We start from the raw sequence: 22,447 nt of genomic DNA, 5'->3' as shown, positions 1-22,447 counted from the left end.
GGTGCAAACCCCCCACCGTGCAGCACGCACTGTTGGAGAGATCCTCTTTAGACTCGCAATTTCTTACAAAGCCTTGCACTTTAACCACAAATCAACAAAATGATTGAGCTGGCTATTTTTCACAAGGCCCACTGGGAATGAACCCTTTTTGGCTGCAGAAACGACAGAATAAACTGCCAAATCCAGGAAGGATCTTCACCTTCATCTCTATATTTTACGCCGTAAAGCCTGTGGTGCTGCAGAGGCCAGTTATAACGAAAGCTCAGCCATGACACGCCCTGCTGTCGGATCCAACAATCCCATTCCTTGTAAAAGGCAATTCTGTGGAGATTCATCTGCCTGAAAAACGCTGCATATTTATCAGCTTTAAATCTGACAGTGTGAATGATATGCTGTTTTATTTTTCACAGCCTGAGGTGCGCTGAGGTTAGATTGGATGCTAAACTGTAATAGCAAGGTGAGCGTGACACACATGCTCTGACACACACACACACACACACACACACACACACACACACAAACACACACAGACTGGATCCCTTTACATACAACAGTGAGACACAAAACCCACCAAAAATCCTATCTGAGCATGCATATCATTCTCAATGTATAGTGCATGGGTGTGTTTGTGTGTGTGTGTGACTGTGTGTGCGGGTGATCCATGGTTTGTCTAAGGGCTGGTAGACAGGGCCGTGGTCATAAATCCACCCAGCCATAACCACAGTGATTTGCAGGTTCAGAGAAACCATAAACATCGGCACTGAGCGGCCCGCTGCCCTCAGAGGAGGCTGAATTAAGTGGTGAGTGTGTAGCCGTGTGTGTTTGTGAGCGCCAAGTGTGTGTATTCCTGCCTGAATGTGTGTGTGTTCGAGCTTGCTCAAGGGCATCCCTTGCTGGAAATCAGAGCCGCGTTCGGCGATTGGCCGTGGGGTCTGAGGGGTCATTAATCTACGGTGCTCCATTGGCTGTGACGGCAGAGGGGAGGGGTTAGTGCAGCTGGTCAGTTAGCTGCTGTCAGCTTTCTAATCTGCAGCATTCTTCAATATTAGATGGAGTGCGCAGCGGATCACTGGGGCCCAACTGGAGTCACTAATACACTAGATTTCTGTCCCTTTCAGGTTCTCGCTGTTTTTCATTAGGCAGCACGCTCTCATGATTATATATTTTTCAGGGTTTAGAGGCAATAATGTCAGCAGAAAAGTGCCTTTAACCTTGTTTTTTTTGTCTCTGTCTAGATTATTAGTGACAACTGCCACAGTCAGCAAGACAGCAAGTGTGCACTAGGAGGAAACCGCATGTTCAGTGGTATCTTAAAGGCATCTGAAATGGTCGTACGTAGGATAAGAGAATAAGCGCATTGCATGTTGTGTTGAGGGAATTTCTCGTTTTATCTTTTTCGGTTTTTAAAAAGCACGTTCACACTTTCAGCAAAGACACTGGAATTAAAATAGCGGAATAAACAAATTATATTTGGGCTGCAGAAGGAGAAGTGAGATGCAAAATACTAAATAAATAAATAAATAAAATCATGAAAATAACAAGAAAAGGGATGAAAAACAAAACCAACAGTAGAAATGTGAGAAAAAGTAATCCAACTGCATAATGGTATATTTGTATTAAAAGGTTGAATGAGCGGTGGGTGTCAAATCTAAAATTTGTAAAGCTTGTGCTTGAACATGAGGAAGACAGCAGGGCTGTTGGTCGGTCCAGTATTTGTTCGGCATAAAATATTCTTTTATCTTCCTTCTCTCTCATCTCAGCTCCTCTTTTAATCATTTTTATTTTCGCCCCTCCTCCACCTTTCCCTCCCAACCCATTCCTCTTTTATGGGACGTCGGATGGACAGTCCAATCTCCAGCGAGATTGTTTTCTGTTCCAGTAGGATCGTACAGTAGCTGTAGGGTGTCTGTTTACAGCTGCTGCATTCTTAACTCAGCTTGTGTTACAGCCAACACCTGCTGGACAGTGAGCAATAGGACTGAGCCAATGAGAGAACAGAGAAGGCACACAGGTCGTTTCTTGCACTCACTGTAACAGTGCAACACATACTGCGTCAGTGGACAGACACCATTTGTGGCCAGAATTTGAAATCTGATTGATTCGGACTGAAGGCCTCATGTAAAATCAATCCAGACAACAGCTTTTGGATGGTGTGTGTGGCCAGTGATGGTGCCATCGATCCAGCATGAGGAAAAACACTTCAGATTGCTCGCTAAACCTTCAATATCTGGGATAAAAGTCTCTGTCGCCTTAAAATGGATTTCGAAATGGCACAAGATTATAAAAAGAGCAACTGCGTATTGAGAAACAGTTCCTCTCAAAAAGCATTTAGCTGATGCGCCTCTAAAACTCCTCAATGAGGCTATTCAAAAAAAAAAAAAAAACCTTATGGGCTCAATACGCTGGCTGCTGCTTTGAAATCACCAACTGAAAGGGTGTGTTAGGTTGTTGTAGAACATATCAAATGCACATTAGTGCAGATAAATGTGGCTAGAGGTTGATTTTTACTGCAGTTAAAAAAGAAATAAAAGATGCTCAGAATTCCGAGCAGGATGTGAATCCTACATCCGTCTGCATTTGTTCTGTTGGAACGAGCGGCTACAAAACGGTACCCTGGTGCTAAGTGATCTTTGCAGCGGCCTGGGCCATCTGTTGAGCATCTGTACAGAATGAAAATGCTTTTGCAAAGACAGCAATTCTGGTGGTTCTGACAACTACAAAAACTGCTGAAGCTGACTTTAAAAAGGATGCTGGGCAAAGTACAGAAACCTCCATCCAAATATTTTCAAGCTGCTGCACAAGGCACCGACGGAGCCCAGGTTTTATTCTCTGTCATTAGGTGCTGAACGCCTGTGCTCTCAGCACAATTTGGGAAACTGACTTGATTTTCTCGTCTTCAGAGGGGAAGCTGGGGAGCATCCTTTACAAAACTCGATGATGAGAAGAATCCCAACAGATGATTTGAAAGATTTAGAACAGGGATCACTGCATACTTTCAACCTGAGCGTCTAAAGCACTCAGAGAATGTAAAAGTTGCTCTCCAGCACCGCCAAATGAAAGGTCTCTGTGTACTGACAGACTACAAAATCCATTTCTGCCCTCCCTGTTTTATTGGGGCGACCTCTTCACCTTAATGGATGCAATTCTCTCAGAAACAACAACCCCGAACTGCAGCCAAGCTGAGTCACTGCAAGCTGTATTATTGTTTGCACTGAACAAAACAACAGCATGCAAGAGGCTGTTCACGGGATTTGCTCAAAAAAGAAAAAGCAGTCATTGAAATGTCAACATCCAGTGTGTAGAAACATATTTTTACATGTATTTTTACTTAAGGTGTGTGTACAACCAAGTGCATACAGGAGGCTCTTTCTGGATCTTGCCTTGTGATGTTATTGGCATAAAGTCATATTATACAATTACAACCCCGAGCCTGTTCCCGCAGGCTATAATGTTCATTATAATATGACACTACCCGCTATGGTGCAGGGCAGTTTTCAATGGAAAGACGTAATTATAAATTACAATTGCTGTTTAAAAGGGAAAAAAGGCTTTTTGTCTCAACCAGCAGGAGTTTTAAATACAGTCTGAGATGGCAAGAAGTCCTGAAGGAATCCTGTCTAACATCTAGCCATGATACAATAATCCCCTTAGTCTGCAGGGAGATCATGGATTACAGCAGGAAATATACAGAGAGAGACGGTGACGCAAGAAAAGATGGTTTGAAAAGACAAGTGAGAGGCTGTAGAGACAGCAGGGGAGGAGTGGACAGAGGGTGAGAAAGGAGGGAGAGGAAAAAGGTGTAAGAGAACAAAGAAGAGCAACAGTCAAACAACACAGGCAGAGAGAACAGAAGCGAGCTGAGGCAAAGAGAGAAAAAGAGCAGGAAATTCCCCTGAAGTGTGTCCGCGTCTCCGGAGAGGATCACAGATCAGAGAGACGAGTGACCTTGTGGTCATCTGTCAGCCCCTCTGACTCCGCTGGAGGCAGGATATGTCTCCAGAGAGAGAGCGAATGCACACACTGACACACACACACACACACACACACACACACACACACACACACACACACACACACACACACACACACACACACACACAGACGCACGCACGCACGCACGCACACACACACACACACCACAATTCAGTATACTGAGGAGAACATATGTGTGTTCCCACATTTCCACTCACACTTATAAACAAAGGAGAGGCGTACTGTAAAAAATCTCACAGCACAACACACAAGCTGTAAAGTCTTTCACTGTACAGCAGTCGACTTTCCCATTTCCAACTTTCCCACATTCTGAGGCTTTTACACACTTGCAGTATTTCATATTGACCCCACTTTTACTCCAAATACTAAACTTGCTCTCTCACTAATGGAACTGTGCCTTCATCTGTTAAAACAAAGGTGATCAGGCCACTCCTAAAGAAGCACAACCTGGACCCAGATTCGATCAGCAACGACAGATCAATCACAAACGTGCCATTCTTTTCAAAACTCCTTGAAAAAGCAGGCTCTGCGATTTATAGATCACATTTCATCCTGTAACCCGTTTGAACGTCGTCAGTTTGGCTTCAGAAAAGTCCACAGCGCAGAAACTGCTCTGACAAAAGTGGTAAATGATTTATTACTTGCTTCAGATTCAGCTTGCTTCAGTGCAGCTTTTGAAACGCTTGATCGCCACATTCTATTAAATAGTCTAGAAAGTGATAAAGGTCTCAGTGACGCTGCTCTCTCCTGGTTTAGATCATATTCATCTGACAGATCTCACTGTTTTACACAAAAGACCACACTAAGGTGGGTTATGGTGTGCCACAGGGATCTGTGCTTGGCCCTATTCTTTTCCCTATTTACATGTTGCCACTTGGTACATTAATCAATCGTTACAGACTAGGTTCCTATTTCTATTGATACTCTGCTTTCCCCTGACGCCTGTCATCGGCTGGTGAAGCTGGAGAAATGCCTATTAGAATTCGAACAAAAAATGTCATCTAGCTTCCTCCTTTTACCTGCTGAGACAACTGAAATGCTGCATCTTACCAGATTTTCTTAAATATATTTTTAGATTTGTAAAATTTTATTTGTAATTTATCTCACTTTTTACATCTTTATATGTTTTGCTAATATTCAATATTGTTTCATTTTAAGTACAGTACTTTGTGATACTTTGTGATATTGGGCTATAATAAACTTTGATTTGCTGTACAGTCAGTATACTGTACTATGGTGCAGTCTATCCCACAGACTGTTCCCAGCACTTACAGGATTGCTTCACATTCACTTTCTGGAAATCTTGCAGAGCTTTAGGCCACATCTCCAGGCAAACAGCTCTGATAGATGATAGGGTATCATAGGAAGCAGTTATAATACTGGAAAGATTTTTTTTTTCTGCCATGATTACACTGTATTTATTCTCAGAGCAGCAGGCCAGGATGATCGAAAGGGTGATCATTTGGACCTTCAATCTTCTCAATGTGGGTAAAACACTGTGCAATTAATTTAATGCTCACTGGGGATCATATATTGTTATTAGCAGGTGCACCATGTTTTCATGCTGGCTGAAGCAGTGGCTGACCACTTGTATATCCTCTTCCTGCAGGACAGAGCTGCACTCAAGAAAGGTCCATTACAAGATGAAGGTATCTTAGATATCATGCAGGTAATGTTGGCAGTGCTAAAATATGGCCTCTCAGAGCTGAAAGGATCAACTCACTGCTTGGAAACTCTGACACAAATGTCACATCACTGATGAGATAAAATGAATCTTGCATGATTACTGAGGCAGTCAACAGCAGGGTGTTTGGACTTGTGTGTATGTGTAGTTTATCTTTTGTTAATTAAAAAAAAAAGAGAGAGACAAAGTAGAAACTATGTATATCAACAGTCCGGCATGTTTAACAGGAGACAACACAGCAATTTACAACAAATACGCAGGATGAGCAAAAACACATTAGGTATGAAAAGTGCTGCAAAAGCTTTTTTCCTAATCAGCACTTTCATCGGATAAGGCTGGGAATATTTTAAACTTTCTTCAGTGCCATTTAATGTCACGAAAAGACCAAAACCAGCACTTTGTTAGTCCATCACCAGCCTGTCTTTGGCTCTCTGCCCCAAGCCCATTCGTTCCTACTGAATAAATAAATCTTTAAATAGGGTCAAAAAAACATAGAAAGCATAGTTTTATTTTTAAACATGGACAAATTATTTCCTAAAACTCCAACAGGAGGATGTGGTATATTTGTTGCAGACTATTTTCAGTCACAGATTTGGTGCTCAATACTGCAGGAGGACTGTCAAATGGGATTGACTAAAAATAAATCACATTTTCATCTCAACATAGGAACATGTCACCCAGTGCAAAGATGTGGCTCAATGGTTTTTCTTCCAGAAGAGGCACTGACATACCAGACTTACAGAGAGAGCGCTTAATAACAGGATCCAGGAATGAAAGAGGACCAGAACATTTCACTCAATAATAATAAGTACTGATACTTTAAAGACACTTTACTCAAGTGAAACTAAAATCAAGTCAAATGACAGAACCATTAAACTAAAGAACAGTTTTAGACTGCAAATCAAAGAGCAGTGAGGCGTCCATGTGCACACAAGCAGAACCTCACACCTTTCAGTCCAAACCAACAATCATTAGCTTTTCCACCAATGGACATTTGCAGCCTGTTCATATAACTAATGATCAACTATCAATATATGACTGTCTTCCTTAATGTGGCTTTACTGGAATTAAACTGAAAACAGGTATAAATAATTAAATAAATAAATAAAAACAATTGACAAAAGACGCACAAAGTATTTTTAAGTACAGAATAAAGCATCATCAAGCAGACAGCCAGCGGATGTATGAACAGTGCAAACTCCATAGCAGCGCGCGCGCGCACACACACGCGCGCGCGCGCGCGCACACACACACACACACACACACACACACACACACACACACACACACACACACACACACACAGGCCCAATCAAGCACAGCCACTACCTGTGGACAGCACTCACCTGGATGCAGGTCTTCCACAATCGGCTCGTTCGCTCTCGCTGACAATAATCAAACCACGTTTCCAGCAAAGTGCAGTCACACCAGGGATCATCAGAACCGGCAAACGCCCCACAAAGCTCACTGAAAGTAAAAGTTCCAGAGTAAACACGGCACGAGGATATTAGCGTTCAGCGTTTAGCCAAACCCAGCATGCACCTGGTCACCTAGCATCGTGGGTGTGTTTGATTTGTGTCGCTCAGCGTCCTCACCGGGTGGTGCGTTGCATCTTATGCCAGATATAATAATGCAAATTTAACCTGCATTGCTGTGCAGCTGAGAAGCTTGAAATGTGGTTAGGATGAAGAAACAGGTCCACTTAGGAGAAATGACTGATTATAGACTAAAATGCAATTCATCACTTCCACCCCGGATCAATTCATTGTAAGATTTGGTCTTTGTATGCAATTTGTTGACAAGAAAAAAATACCACCATCATTTATTGTAAATACACAGTTACTGAAGCACATGGACACATTTTCATATATAGAAATGTTAAACACATATCCCAGCTGATTGCTGGTTGATCCCGTTCGTCCTCTCCAACATTTTGCCATCCTGCCAGCGATGTCCCCACCTCGCTCCACACTTCCTCCACTCTGCTTCCCTACAGTGTCCTTTCAGCACTTTCCCATCCTCCTCCTCCTCCTAAGCATCCTGTGGAGTGTTAGCTTTTCCTCTCACTTCCCACCGCCTGAAAACGCTCTGCTCAGGTGGGACATACTGTGATAGATTTTGTAATCCAGTGCGTTTACTGGGGAAACAGCACAGTGAATTGTGGGAATGACACACAGTGTCCACAGTGAAGCTGATGGAAGCAGTGGGAGAGACCAGAGGTGTTGTTACTAGGTGCCCCAGAAACCAGGCTCCAGTCCGAGACTTAAAACAGCACCAGGACCTCCTCAAAAGCCACAACACACAACACACTTGGATGGTGTTTGGGGAAAAAAGGAATATAATGTTTAGAGTGAATTTTACACACAGTGTGCACAGCATAATGGCGCTAATAGTGATGATATTAGTGCTTCTCTGCAATATAAGTGACTTCACTTCATCCGACGTTACATTGCAGCTGGCTGTGGCTCATCTGAGGTTTCTGCGGTTCTCTCACTGGAACGTGGCTCAAGACTGATGCAGCAGTGATTAACATTTTAAATCCGGAAACCCAAATGAGAACGCCAGCCTTGTGCAGGAATCCAAAACATTTTACCGCTCTTGTTTTATGGGGATCCACCAGATGTTGGCCCAGTTAGCATGCTGGGTAAATTTGAAAAAAAATACCAGGGTCAGATGCATTAGACGAGCTGTGTCAGGACAGACTAACTGAACAAGTCTGACTCCATTGTGAGATGGAATGATTATATACTGTATGTACAGGACAGGAAAACAAATGAAACATTCTCCTCCTCTTCTGTTTATATCCTCACATTTCTTAGTATTTATTTGGACTGAGTGTGTTAGAAAGATTACCGGACAAAATGAAAATGTTTATGTCTCACATAGGCGAGCTTGACGGAAGCATTGTATTGTATTGTTGGTTAAACAACACAGGACGGCCCCAAACACTGTGACTGGCGGACATCATAGAAGAATGAATGGAGGATGGAGGGTCACAAAAGTGAAAAAGAAAACAGCATAGCAGGAGAATGGAGGGAGGAGAATGATCATAGAAGATGCAGAAGACGGAAAAGTATGGTGGCTGTGTTAATTTTAACACAAAGTTCAGACATGTCTTGTAGGGATGTGACAAATGTGCTGCATTTAAATCACTGCTCTGAAATGACTCAAATTGTGTGGGTTTGTGATCAAAAACCCCAAGAAACATCTCACCAAAGTTGCTAGCGAACACCACCGGAGTCAGAATTTTATCCCAATAGTGTCTCAAACCTGGCATGCTAATTTGTGATAAAGACAAACTCTGCAAACACATTACCTTGGAAACAAGCCCTCGGCAAAGCATTTTGTGTTTGCTGCGATGCTGCTGTTAATTCCCCACCTCTGCCCGCAGGATTACCAGTCATCAAAACCTAAGGAAGACTTGCGCAGCAACGCTTTGTGTTTCGAATCCAATTTCTACAGTGAAGAAATTTTGACAAGCATTTTGGTAGATTGCTAAAACAACTCAGAGTTGGCTCTGACTTATTGCGGCAACATTTAACCGATAAGCCCAGAGTGCATGTACACAAACATGTGCGTTAAACATGAAGGTGCAAAGGTGAAGAACAAATCAAATGGCAGTCTGGTACTGAACTATCTTTAACCACTGGCAGTGTCCTTGAATAAATATTATCTATTTGCTCCCACACTCTGCCCTCCTCTTCATTTTTCCATAACTCACTCACCACAACCCTCTCCATCCATCTCTTTCCCTTTGACCCTCCCAACCTCCGTCCCCTCCGCTGCCCTCTTTTTCCTGTTTCTCTACAATTTTCTCAAACAGGTTTTATAGCCTTTTTCTGGCTCCCCCTCGCTCCCTGCATCATCTCTCCCTCTCCCTGCCTCCATCCCTCTGTCTCTCTTTCACTCTCTGACCCAGAGGGCCGTGTTTCACCGAAATCCAATCCTCTCTTTTTTAAACCCGCTGTTCCATTTCACTCCCATTTTGTCACACTGCAGTGCACACACAATACCCACTCCTCCCTCATTCCAACCCCTTATTCTGTCTCCACAAACGCATGCACATCCAAAGGAGTGCACACGCAGACGCGAATGTTTTCGCAACTGCATAAACGGAAACAGGAGGATACAGAGGGAAAAAAAACACTTAATTAAGCCATCAATCAAATTTGATGCTCTTGGTTGGATTCATACACAAACACACACAAACATGCAGACCTTACACACCTCACACCCTCCCCTTGTACTTCTGTGGTCATCCATCACAGCCTCACTGGCTCTGCTCAACCTCAACTCACAACCAATCACACAGACGTTAGGAACTGAGTGCTTGTGAACGTGCATGTGTGCGCTCATGTGCGTGCGTGTGTGTGTGTGTGTGTGTGTGTGAGAGAGACAACAACTTTGCTTTGGGAACAAACAGTGACGCGCTTCATGCCTGTTTCAGCAGATTTTAGTGAGAGCCAGAGTGAACTGTGATCTGTATTGTTTACTGCTGGACAGTTGTGACTACTGATAATGTGTGTGTGGGTCAGTCCAGCTCTGAAACACACTTACACACACACACACACATGCACGCACACATGCACCTCTCTGTGTTGGCGTTTTGTCAATTTTATTCTCAACTTCTATGTTTATAATATATTTTGACCAGAAATTAAAATAAGAGAGTTTGAGTTTTTTTTTTTTTTATTTCACCTTTATTTTGAATAAATAAGGTCCAAAAATACACTCAGGCGACAGAATAAATGAGAAACAACCATTGGAGGCAAAAACTTTCCGCAAAATACAAGATGACATTTGGATAATTTGACACTATTTCATGAAATGTATAAGACGAGTGTAGTGTAGTCGCGTTTTATGAAACTAAGAGTGAGAGAACTCAGCGGTATCAGAGCCTGACATATCGGAGCGTCAATATTTGCCCTGTTATTTGTTACCCCAGTCAAATGTGCCTTTCACAACAACATTATCTCCACCTGAGGCTTAAGGTGCTCAGGAAAACCCCTTGTCGTTAGTGTCTCTGTGAGCTTGCCCTCGCCAAGATGAGGTCCCATTACTGCTGTTTGAGAAAGAGGGCGGCTCCGGTCTGTAGCCACTGGTTGGGGTTTGCTCCACAGGGCAGACAGATGTGCGTGACCACCTTCACCCTCTCTGAGCTTGTGTACAGAGGCAGCCAGATACTCTCCTCTGACGCAGTGGAGTCAGCAGCAGAGTTCTAGGATGAAACACAGAACACACACATTAATGATGTATATTTCAGTAGCTTACATGTGTTAGGATGATAAAAATAAATTCTAGCTGTTGCTGAGGTATGACAAGAACTAATCAATGATCAAATCCCCAAAGATTCCCATAAGAGCGCAAGCATTTAGCATGCTGCCATGCTAAGCAACTGCTTAGACCTGAATAAAAATGTCTAATTGTCACATTTAGTTGTTAGATTTCATGATTACAGCAGAAAATATAAATCTAACAGAACCATAAATATGATTATATGGGCTGATGTCTGTCATTCCATGTTTGACAAACAGGAATACACACCTGTGGAACCCAGGCCATGCAGCAGGGTGGGACAGCTGACACACTGGGAGAGTCGTGCTGATTCTCACACAGATGAACGCCGTCAAAACTGCAACCCTCCAACTGGAGACCTCCAACCTGGAAGAAGAGTGAGACAGATGGTGTGAGAGGCAGACAAAAAGACATAAAAATAAAACGCTGTGATTGGAAACTGAGGAGATACAGAGACGAGAGATCAGCAGCAGCAGATTAAACAGAAGGACGGGACGGCGGAGCCTAAACGTGTGGCGAGAGGGAAAAATGGAAGGAAGGCAAACAGGACAGAGCGCATGTACATGTAGACACAGATTGCTGTCACCGGATTAACTCGCATGTTATGCACGCTGTACATGAGAGGGAGTGTTTACATGAGTGAATTGAGTCCAGTGACTCAGGGATTTTCCACAGTAGGCCAGACAATAAAGGGAACTCTGGCGTCAAGTCAAACATACACAGACAACTACTAAATCACCATAATCTGGGCAAGAAAACGAGAGAGAGAGCAAGAGACAAATCCAGAAAAAGCTACAGTGTGTGTGTGTGTGTGTGTGTGTGTGTGTGTGTGTGTGTGTGTGTGTGTGTGTGTGTGTGTGTGTGTGTGTCTGTGTGTGTCTGTGTGTGTGAGAGAGAGAGCTCATTGCTTCAAAACAATTATCCCCCTTCTCTTTCTCTGTCAGATGTCTGAATATTTCCCTTCCCTCCCTGCAGCTGCAGCCTCATTTTAAGCACCCACACCCTTCCCCTCTCTCTTTGTATATTTCAGCTAAGTGCAAGTCAAGTCTGGCCAATTTTTATTGGCATGACAGAAAAGAAACAAATGCCTAAAAGTATTTGAATTGCAGACAATACAATTATATCACCCTTTAATGAGAACATGAAAGAAAAAAGGTTTTTTTACAGTATGCGAGCTCCAACTCCTTTAGTCGTATGAATTCGCGCCCATCAAAAGCACAGGAGAGTAGAGGTGACTCACCAGCAGGATGGCTATGCAGCAAACTTTTTCTAACTTTCTTTTGTCTTTCAGGTCCTGCCTTGTTATCTGCATCTGTATTCCATTCCTGCAGTCTTTCACTCCATTATTTTCCAATTATCACTCAGCCATAGTCTGCCTTGTTTATAGCGTCAGTATTCTGCAGCTGAATGGGAGCCGTGTGTCTGCTGTCTGTGTGCATGATCTGAGTTAATGTTTGCTTGTTGTCATTCCTACCTTGACTTGGAGCTTGGCCTGTGCGATGGGACTCCTCCACGATGAGACGAACACCAAACTATCCATGGAACAATCCATGGACCTAAAACCACAGAAAGATGTTACTAAGCTCACCTCCGGTCTCACAGAAACCCACAAGCATTCAGCGTTACCTGGCAGTCTCCTGTCTCAAGGCGTTGAGGAAGGTGTCAGGGTGGAAGAGCTCAGCTAGATCTAGGGTGTCTGACAGAAGAGCCTGTCTGCCGGCACGCTCCACCCAACCCTGGATACACACACATATAGACAAACACATACAGAGACACACACACAGAGACACAGAGATTAATTAACCAAAAACCTAGCAAATAACAAATAAGCACTCCGAGATAGCACGTAACTCAGGCATAAAATCGGCTTCACACAGGAGTCAGGCACAACATTTAATGGATCAATGAATGATAATGAGAATGCAGTTTTCTTCAGCTGAAGTGGTGAAATTTGAAACAAATAGAGCAGACTCTGAATACTTAAAATATTTGCTCTAAATATTCACCATCTCGCCATGAATAGTCCGGTGACAAAGAGCAAATGTTTGTATTGTATTTGGCTTTTCAGTTCGTTTTCAGCTTTCACAGAGCACATCGATTTCTGAGTGGAATGATCAGAATTTTCTATCCGAGTGAGATAAAAAGGGTCACAAAGGCAGGGGGCAAAACATAAAGTCAATAAAAATGTGTGGCCGATACAGTATTTAATGTCCCCTTGTCCTTTTATCACCACATCAACAAACTGATAACACTGGAACCCCAATTACCAGCTAATGGGAATACAATGAGTGCACACACACACACACACACACACACACACACACACACACACACACACACACACACACACACAGAGGCAGAGGCATAAACATATAGATTCCCATTTGAGGGTGTGTGTATATACTGTACACATAAGCCGAATTTCCACTGTAGGAATTTTCTCCAGGGTCTCAGAATCTTTGGTGCTTTTCCACCAGGGACATTAATTGACCTCCTAAAAAGTCCCTGCGTGGGGGCAGTACTTTTCAAAACTGCAGGAACCTTGAACCTTTCTGACTGGTCAAGTGCTCACAGCATTTTATTTCACCCACCACTGTTAAAAATCTGCAACCGCAAATCAGCACATCAGCATGGAGTTAGAGAATAAAGAAGATGGCAGACGGACCAACAGTGACGTCCAGGCCTTGTTGTTGTATAGTTGTGCAGAAAAATGACGTTGCTGCTGCGTTTTCACATCAGCGGACTGAAAAGTAGTTCCTGGAGTGAAAAGTTCTGCGTACTTTGAGGTGGAAACACATGCACTCAGAGACAGCGATGTGTGTGTAAGTAGATACTAAAAGACAATAAACATTGCATACAGCTATTCTGTAAGTACACAGCGTGGATCTGTGTGAAATACACCCGTCTGAGCCTGATCCGGTGCTGCTGATCCACTTTACCTTATTCAGCAACATCTGCTTTGATAAGGTAAAGAGCCTGCTTCTGTGTCACCACAAAACTAGTTAACCTTGTCAAAGGCACAGCTCAGGACTTAACCTGACAGGATATCACACAACGCAATCTTAGTTCTCCGTTTGTATGTTTCTCCTTGCTTCTTCGGGGAATGTTGCAGAGTGGCACAACAACTGATTTCACATGCCATGTTTATCATGATATAGGCCTGTATTGCTGCAGTGGATAGACTTAAACCTTGAGAGTTGACCTAAGATTGAAGTCTTGATCTATTCCGGGCCCTATTTTGCATTTCTGTTCTTTTACAGGTAGGCAGTTTTCTCTTAATCGCCATAGAAACTAGTGGATTTGGAGGTCAGGTGAGGAAAATTGCTGACAAACAGAGGCAGAAGGAGCAAACATCTGATCCAATCTCTATTATAAATGGATTCCTTTTGAGCACAACATCAGTCTGCACTGGCTTTAGAGATAAATTAGGGTGAGCATTATGCCAAGAAAAAATATGCAGAATCTCATACCCACATTCACACACACTTGCAGGCAGATGCACACAAACATGCACACACATAGCCAGTGTGTATTGGTATGCATAGTATTTGTGTGTGTGTGTGAGAGAGAGGGAGAGCATTTGGATGTTTTCAAGGTCGTCCTGTGCGTCTGGGGTGCGCTGCTATGCTGTTAGCTCTTTATTCTTCAGCAGCTCCACTCAGCAGCAGCTCTGACCGTCTCCGCCTTTATTAGACTGATTAGCTAACAGGACACAGACACGCTGCTAACAGAGATATCACTCAGTGCTGATGGGCAGCAATAGACAGCTAAGGACAGTGCAGCCTCCAGATAGACACACATGAAGACAGATGGAGTGCAGAAAGAGGCAGGCAGACAGGGAGACACACGCACAAACAGATGGGTAGGCAGGCAGGCCGGCCAGCAGACAGACAGACAGACGCAGGCAGTGAGGCTCGCCCACACGAATCATCAAACGCACCAAATTCACACAGAAATGAAGGATTTCTGTGCATGCATATGTGTATGTGTGTATTCTAGTCAGCCAAAGCATATTGAGGTAGGCGTACAGTCAGACACATTTGAGAGGAGACAGAGAGGAGTTTCAGCCAGAGCCTTTATTTCCTGGCACCAACCTAGGGCAAACACTTCCCAGAACCTCATGCTTTGAAATAATAATCCGCTTTTATTTATGAAGTGCTTTTGAAAACAACATTAGAATTTTTTCTGGCATGGTTTTAGTCAACACATTGCCCAGATCAGTCATAAATAATTTTAGTCTGAGTCACAACCTAAAGTACTTATGACTGGTCCTTGGACCCAAGCTCTCGTCATGTGGGGAAACAACAGAAAAATGTCCGGGGCAATTTCTGAGGTGCAAGGTCTCACTTTTTAAATTGTCTGAAACTAAAGAAATCCAACAGTGTCCTCCCATAATATTTGTCACAACTGGAGGACAAGGCTCCCGGTAGGATATAAATGCAGCATGGATTTAAATAGATCCCTCAATCATTATGCTAATGCTGATTATAAAATTCTTAGGCCTCTTATGTCTCGTTCCCATGAGAGTAGTACCACAGAGGACTCTCAGAGGTGTCTGGGGTTTTTTTTTTAATAACCACTGAGGTCGTCAGCAGATGCCTTTAGTGGCAGTACAGTATGTGTTTGCTTTACTACATGTGCCTACAGTATGTGTATGAGTCTATTTGCTGCAGGTATTCTTTGTGCGCCTGTGGGAGAAAGGAGGACAGACACATAGACTGACAGAGAAAGAGCATGTATATAAGATATAGCATTTTATATATAAACACACACACACACACACACACACACACACACACACACACATACTGTATGTGTTACCTGTATGGCGAGAGCCCGTGTTACCACAGCTCTGATGTACTGCATTGGCTCCTCTGGTCCCTCCCATTTATTCTGCCATGTCAAAGGGCACTGAGACAGAAGGCGACAGGCACAGAGGACGTGAGAATTTATTTCGAGCCATAATGCAAAAAAAAGATGTAACAAGTGTCAAGCAAAAGAAAAAGTGCACCATGTTATTTTCGCTGTGGACTGTCTGCAATCAGCAAGCTACGTGCTTCAGTCAGGCTGCTGTGTGGTCGACTGAACGCAGCTGTCAGCCAAGAGAGCCAGAGCCGCAGCATGGAGGAGGACTGCAGATTCACTGAACTGCGCTGAAGACGTCTTCAAGGGAAAGCAGCTAATGTCCTGCCCATAAAGTCCCTAGATTTGCCCCTCAGCTATTTTTGAACCGAAGTCTCTTAAGCAGTCTTAAACGTCATGTTTCCTGCACCGTCACTGTGATTGAGGCTAAAACACAACCTGTATTCATGTTTACTGTGATGTCAGAGCACCTTCTAAACATCTGATGTCAAAGGGTGATATGCAGATATGCAGAATGTGCTGATCTTACTATGTACAATATAAATTTAGCCTGAATAGTTGACCTGCAACACTAAACTGAAATGCCACCCCCAAGCATCACAGTGACAAAAGACTCTTGCATACACAAATCTGTCTGCCTCATCATCTAAGTACATAGCACAGATCCTTTGACTCACTTTCCTCTATTTATCCACCCGCCCATGAGCTTTGTCTCACACTAAAACTGTAGCAAAAGCACATTTACCTCTGCTACGGTGCACCGCCTCAGTGGTTTGGCAAAAAATAAATTCCTCCACAGAAAAGCAACAAATGCTGCTGTTTTTCTCTGGACAGCACTGCTTATTTTTTAAAAAGAGAGGCAGGAAGCACAGCGATGTTTTTGTGGTGCAGCAAAACGTGGGTGAGGAGGAGTGGATGAGTGTACAAAAGTACAGCCGATGTTGATTTTCTTCAACAAAGACGAGAATCTTCCCAGCTGCTAACTAAGTAGTTTTAGTTGCCTAACCTTAATCAACACTCATATGTGTAGTTTTGAGATGGAAGACACTGACAAATGCAGTAACTGTGCACAGGTGGCAAAAGGAAGCTTCCCCCAGTCGACCTCTGTTAACCGTTGAACAGGTTAGGCAGTCCATGTTGCTTAAACTGTTCAACAGAGATCAAAGCATTCCACAAATATGCACAGTGGGAGACTGAGGACTAAGAATTTGATGATATTCAAGCTTAGAAGTCAAAACGGAGCTAAAAGGGACCTTGCAAGTCTTTTAGCTGCAAGCCAACCACTCAGTCACTCTCCTGCTGTGTGTGTATGTGTCACATTGAAGTGTGTGAGGCGATAAACATGCAGGCTTAAGTGATGTCACTGCAATTTGGAAATATTTTTTAATACTTTATAACCAATGCTATTGATACCAGACGAGAAATTTACTTTCAGGGCCATGAGAATCCACTGAAAGTGAACCGGAGCGCAGATCTTTTTATTATTTTCATCAGCATTTATCGAAAATATCTAAAGGGCTGGTACAATTTCAGACCACAAATTTGTTTACATCCATAGCAAATAAATAGACTGAGCAAGCGTGAGCAGTCTTTAACAAAGAAATCACTGAACACTTCTTTAAAAAAAGTTTGTGCTTATTTGAGTCATACTCAGCCAATGCTTATAACCACACATATTACCCCATGAGGAATGCACATGTGGTTTTGCATGGCAGTTTGTACCCAGAGCATTTCCTTCAGATTCAGATTCAGCAGGTGACTTGCTGAATTTTTCAAGCGGCTGTTCATGTTCATGTTTTGAATAATGACTTTTTGCTTATGACCTCCAGTTTGTTTGAAAGTAATCACAATGACAAAATAAAATAAAAGCAGTCAGTATTGACATGCTAATTACCACAACTGGCACTGAAAAATTGACTGATACTAAATATTTTTAACCTTTAATTAAAATGCCATCTCTGCATCAGTCCTCATGGCTGCTTACCACTCTTTTCTGATGCTTGGGTAGTTTCTAAGCATCTAATTATTTTTTACTGCACAGCGGAGGAGAGGGGTAATGGAGCTGATTCCTCCAGAGCTTTGCCTGCCATACTTTTGCAATATTACAACTCTCACATGATCCATTTTCCAAATCTATAAATCATATCACCAGCTCATTCTGTTCCTCTTCTCTGGCTGAAACTGGGCTAATCAATTATGGAACTTGAAACATATAACAGCACATGGTCGGAGCCTCCACTCATGTGCAGTGAAGACTCTTCGTCTCTTTGACATTCTGTGTTGTAAAGCTCTTTTTAGCAACAACCACCTGTTACCGTATGAGGAAATGTTATGTGTAATTTTGCCTTCATTTGAATTGTTCTTTAAGTAAAAGGAAATGTTAGAGGAATAATAATAGTAATAACAACAGATGGCGTTTTATCTGACGGATCACTACTTGGGATTGAATGATATACATTATCATACACAGTAAAATGCTGGGTTCAGCTCTATCAGACAAACTTTAGCTCCATTTTCTTCTGTCTGCATTTCTTTTGTTTGAAGTGGTGGTGTGGACCAGGATTTTCTGTCATTACCTACAGAATTATTCTATACTTTACAGTATAACTTCAGACAATGAAAGACTGTCAGATGATATCTTTATTCTGAGACATAAAAGTATTATATAAGATAGCAAGAAGACTGCTTTACACACTGACACACTACACGTGTAGCCATGCCAGTACAGTGAAGAGTTTAAGTTAATATGGTTCTGAAGATCACAGAGTCAAGATAACTGATAGTAATTAAGAAAATAATGAATTCAGATTTATGTGTGTTTTCTTTATTTTTCGCTGTGACAGTAATGTCAGATATTGCCAGTTGGGGTCACCACAGTCATCAGGTGTTAAATTCTACTGGTAGTAAATCTGATACGTGTCAAGGATTTTGTGGATTGCCTGAACATACAGCAGAATCAATAACGAGGACAGATGCTCTTCCTTTTTCCAAGGTTACAAAACTTTTTTCAGCCAGGAATCCTCTGGGCAATTTCTGTTCAATACACTGGACTGAATCTGCAGAAACACATCCTCTCTAGAGGAAGACGGCTTGGGAGCAGGCCTGTGCCAATATTTTGGGTCATCATTTGAATTTATGAAACTGCGGTAAAACTCTACAAAGCTGCACTCTACAACGCATCTGTTTGACTATCACACAAGTAATTGAAATGCTGCATTTTGATTATGCGCAACACAACAGAAAGAACTTAAAATGGGTCCTAGAAACAATCATTAAGGAAAAAAGCTGTGCTCAATACTTTGGGCCATTCAGTTCAAAGGGGAATATATACTGAGTAGTGACAGTACATAGGTCAATCATAATGCACTATGAGGTGTCCTCATTTGTGGCAGCTTGTACCAGATGGTAAAAGAAATGTGGAAATCATACATTTTTAAATATTTTTTTGACTTTCATGGCAGTCCTTGGTTAGAGGGAAGACACCAGGAAAGAGAGAGGAAAACATTAGAGACAAAAACTGGAGGAAGTTGGTTGGCAGAAGGATGGGGACGAGACTAAAGGCCTGCTGATTAATATAAAAAGAGAGAGGAGGAAAGAGGAATTATGCCTGAGGCTTCCCTCTGGAGACTACAAACATAGAAGGAGTAAAAGGTTGATTGTGCATCGCTTCTCCTCTACCTCATCATATCCCCTTTGTCCTCATCTCAGCCTGGGGAGACGCATTAGGATACATGCTGTGTTTGCGAGATGTCTACAAGTAAGCTCTGTCTATTGTATGTGTGTGTGCCTGCCCCTGTGGCCACAGCGCTTCACCTCTAAAACAATGTGATGAAGACAAACTTCACACTTCACACTGTAAGTCAAACACACAAACATCTTTATGTATTTTATGATGAGGTGAATCAAAAATGACTTACAAGACACAGGAAGGCTGTAGTGTGCTAATCTGATACCACTGATACAGGCGCAATGTTAAGACCAGATGGCAGATATGTACCCACAAGCCATCTCTTTCAGTTTTTTGTTCTTTCTTACCTCTTGATTGAGCAGGGCAGTGGCCAGTTTTTGGACTTCAGGAGTTAGCAGTTGGGTCCCTCTGATGACCTTGCTCAGTGCAGCCAGGGATTGGTGGATACCCTGTGACAACACTTACAGTTTAGTGTACATGAACTGGTTCATTGTGACAGTTTTCATCTCGTTACTTTGCAGCACTGTTCAGTGCACAAATACAGTAGTATGAATACATGAAAGCAATGAGAATGCAAAACTGGGGGAGCAAAGCTCTGGTTATCTGACATACCTGGACCAAGCGGATGGCGTTGAACTGCTCCAAAGCGATGAATGACAGGACCGGTGACCCCTGACCTTCTGTTGGTGGGGCCACCTTCTGGTGGATCAGAGTAGAACCCTGATAGATAATAGATAAACCGACACATTGGCATGTTGAGAGGATCGACAGATAGACTGATGGAGTCATGTTAAAAAACTTTTTCAAAGACAGACACAGGAAGAGACAGAGGGGATAAAGGGGAGGGCAGAACGGAAGGTGATGTTTTTCTACACATAAGGCAGAACATCTTCTAATGATCTGAGCACTGTAGATATTTTTACCTTGGGCTGTAAATGCTTCTGTCCTAGCATTGTTTTATGCCCCTCTTATCACTGCAACACCGCTGGCACATCAACAAATCAGTCTGCTCAAATTGGCTGCTACACAGCAGCGCATACATATTATTTAGAGTAAGATGTATAATGCATTTTGCAACTATTGCTGTGCAGCAGAATGCTATCTGTTTTCTTTCAATTATTTCTTCCATTACTTCTTCCCAGTGTTTACTGTGGGTTTCATTTGTTCAACATGCATAAACTAAACTTTTCCATTCTTGATTCTTTCACAATAACAAAATGCAACCAAACAGGAAATTATTTCTCTGCTGTACAAAACGGGGGACAATCTGTGTACATTAGTTAACACAGAGATCTACTGTAAGTACATCAAGTCTTTGTGTTTGTATCTGTGTACCGGCACAAATATACACCGAAAACAACAAATGTGCACAAACACTGATATTCTGTTGTATTCTGTTGCAGATATCACACCCTGTACCTGCACCCTATTTTGTTTTCCTCACATCAAGTCAGTAAGGCAGACGAGGAAAGAGAGGGAGAGGGGGGATAGTAGGACTGCAGACAATGAAGTGTGAGAGATAAATGAGACAATGAGCAAAAATTCAGCTTGACTACAGCTCTGCTATTGTCTCGCTTCGAAAATGTCCCAGCAAAATAAACAGTATCTGCCGTCTTGTGCATCTCCCCTCTATCCCAACATACATACATATCTCCACACACACACACACACACACACACACACACACACACACACACACACACACACACACACACACACACACACACACACACACACACACACACACAAGCAATGCACACAGTTTACAGCCACCGACAGGCAATTGCACAGAACAGAATACACAGAAGCATACACATGCACTCATACAGGCTCACACACAAATAATATGCATGCATAAGGATGTGCATTCAAGCTGCACTTCAGGGGAACACACATCCACTGATGGCCAAAGGCTGAGGGTGAGCTGACGACAAAGGGCCATTTAATTGAAAGCAGTCAGAGGTAGATTGTGATCTATGGGAAGCTTGCTGGTGATACAATGGCAACAATTAACACGGTCAATCAGTCTCCTCTCAGTAAGCACAAAACAACTCTGCCTACAAGGGGCTGAGAGCGAGCGGCAGAAAGAGAGTGGGAGGCATACGTGCAGATGAGCGAAAAGGAGAGGGAGCTCGTGTGATTTCCAGCATGAGAGTGAATAAACACAGACAGAGAGAGACAGAGGGAATATGGTGGCTAAATTATTTAATGTAGAGGTAGATGTCATTTTGATTTGAAAAGGTGTCGGTCTCCAGGCAACCACACACAGGAGTGCTGCCTGACTAGGCAAGCCGGTGGCGATCACACACGGTGCTCAGCTAGACCCTACTAATTTCCAGAGCTTCCGGAGCTAATTTAGACTAGTTGCTGCTGCTGCGTGGGCTATGTAAAAACATGATTTCACATACAAAGACCAGCATGGAACTTTTGAAAAGAGCTGCAAAACATAAAAATGATGTTTTTTGATTCTAATCCCTTCCTAAATACTTAGCAGGTGTTAAGAGTTTGACGGCAAAATGGGATAAGACTTAAAGGCATCTAGTAATTATTGAATGTGTATCACTTGTGTTTGTGATGTGGAAATTACAACACGTTTTCCAGACATCAGTATCCCTGTGATTCCCAGTACAATTTTAGGGCATGGAGGCTAAGATTCAGATGCATTGACACCTAAAACTTTACAATTAAGTTGATCAAGATTAAATTTATGGGGCCAGCTTTGTAGTGAATCAGAAGCGTTGGAAAGATGAACTGGGTAAAAAAAAAAAAGAACTCACCTGGTTGAGTTTCTTCCACAACAAGAGGATGGGTGAAAGTCCATTCGACCAGAGCTCCCTGTCAAACTTTGAACCTGTTGCTACTGAGCGGCTCAGGATGCGCAGCTGGGAAATCACCTGTGAGTCAATCAGTTAGAAACACAAATG

The 22,447-nt window shown here is 42.7% G+C and overlaps 1 protein-coding gene across 1 annotated transcript in view; it reads right to left on the bottom strand.

Annotated features, from left to right (window-relative positions):
- Positions 1 to 10,368: 10,368 nt before the first annotated feature.
- Positions 10,369 to 22,447, bottom strand: part of dync2h1 (dynein cytoplasmic 2 heavy chain 1) — a 101,880-nt gene continuing 89,801 nt past the window's right edge. The window contains exons 90-97 of the mRNA XM_070970225.1: positions 22,301 to 22,417; positions 20,136 to 20,243; positions 19,871 to 19,972; positions 15,794 to 15,883; positions 12,599 to 12,708; positions 12,447 to 12,528; positions 11,222 to 11,338; positions 10,369 to 10,895 (exon numbers count right to left, since the gene is read on the bottom strand). Coding sequence (XP_070826326.1) covers positions 10,734 to 10,895; positions 11,222 to 11,338; positions 12,447 to 12,528; positions 12,599 to 12,708; positions 15,794 to 15,883; positions 19,871 to 19,972; positions 20,136 to 20,243; positions 22,301 to 22,417 — 888 coding nt within the window. The 3' untranslated portion in view covers positions 10,369 to 10,733. The remainder of the gene's footprint in view (positions 10,896 to 11,221; positions 11,339 to 12,446; positions 12,529 to 12,598; positions 12,709 to 15,793; positions 15,884 to 19,870; positions 19,973 to 20,135; positions 20,244 to 22,300; positions 22,418 to 22,447) is intronic.

Source organism: Chaetodon trifascialis, chromosome 9, assembly GCF_039877785.1.
Source record: "Chaetodon trifascialis isolate fChaTrf1 chromosome 9, fChaTrf1.hap1, whole genome shotgun sequence".
Classification (NCBI taxonomy): domain Eukaryota; kingdom Metazoa; phylum Chordata; class Actinopteri; order Chaetodontiformes; family Chaetodontidae; genus Chaetodon; species Chaetodon trifascialis.
The sequence above is the reverse complement of the archived record's forward strand: the minus strand, read 5'-3'. Positions and strand labels throughout refer to the sequence as shown.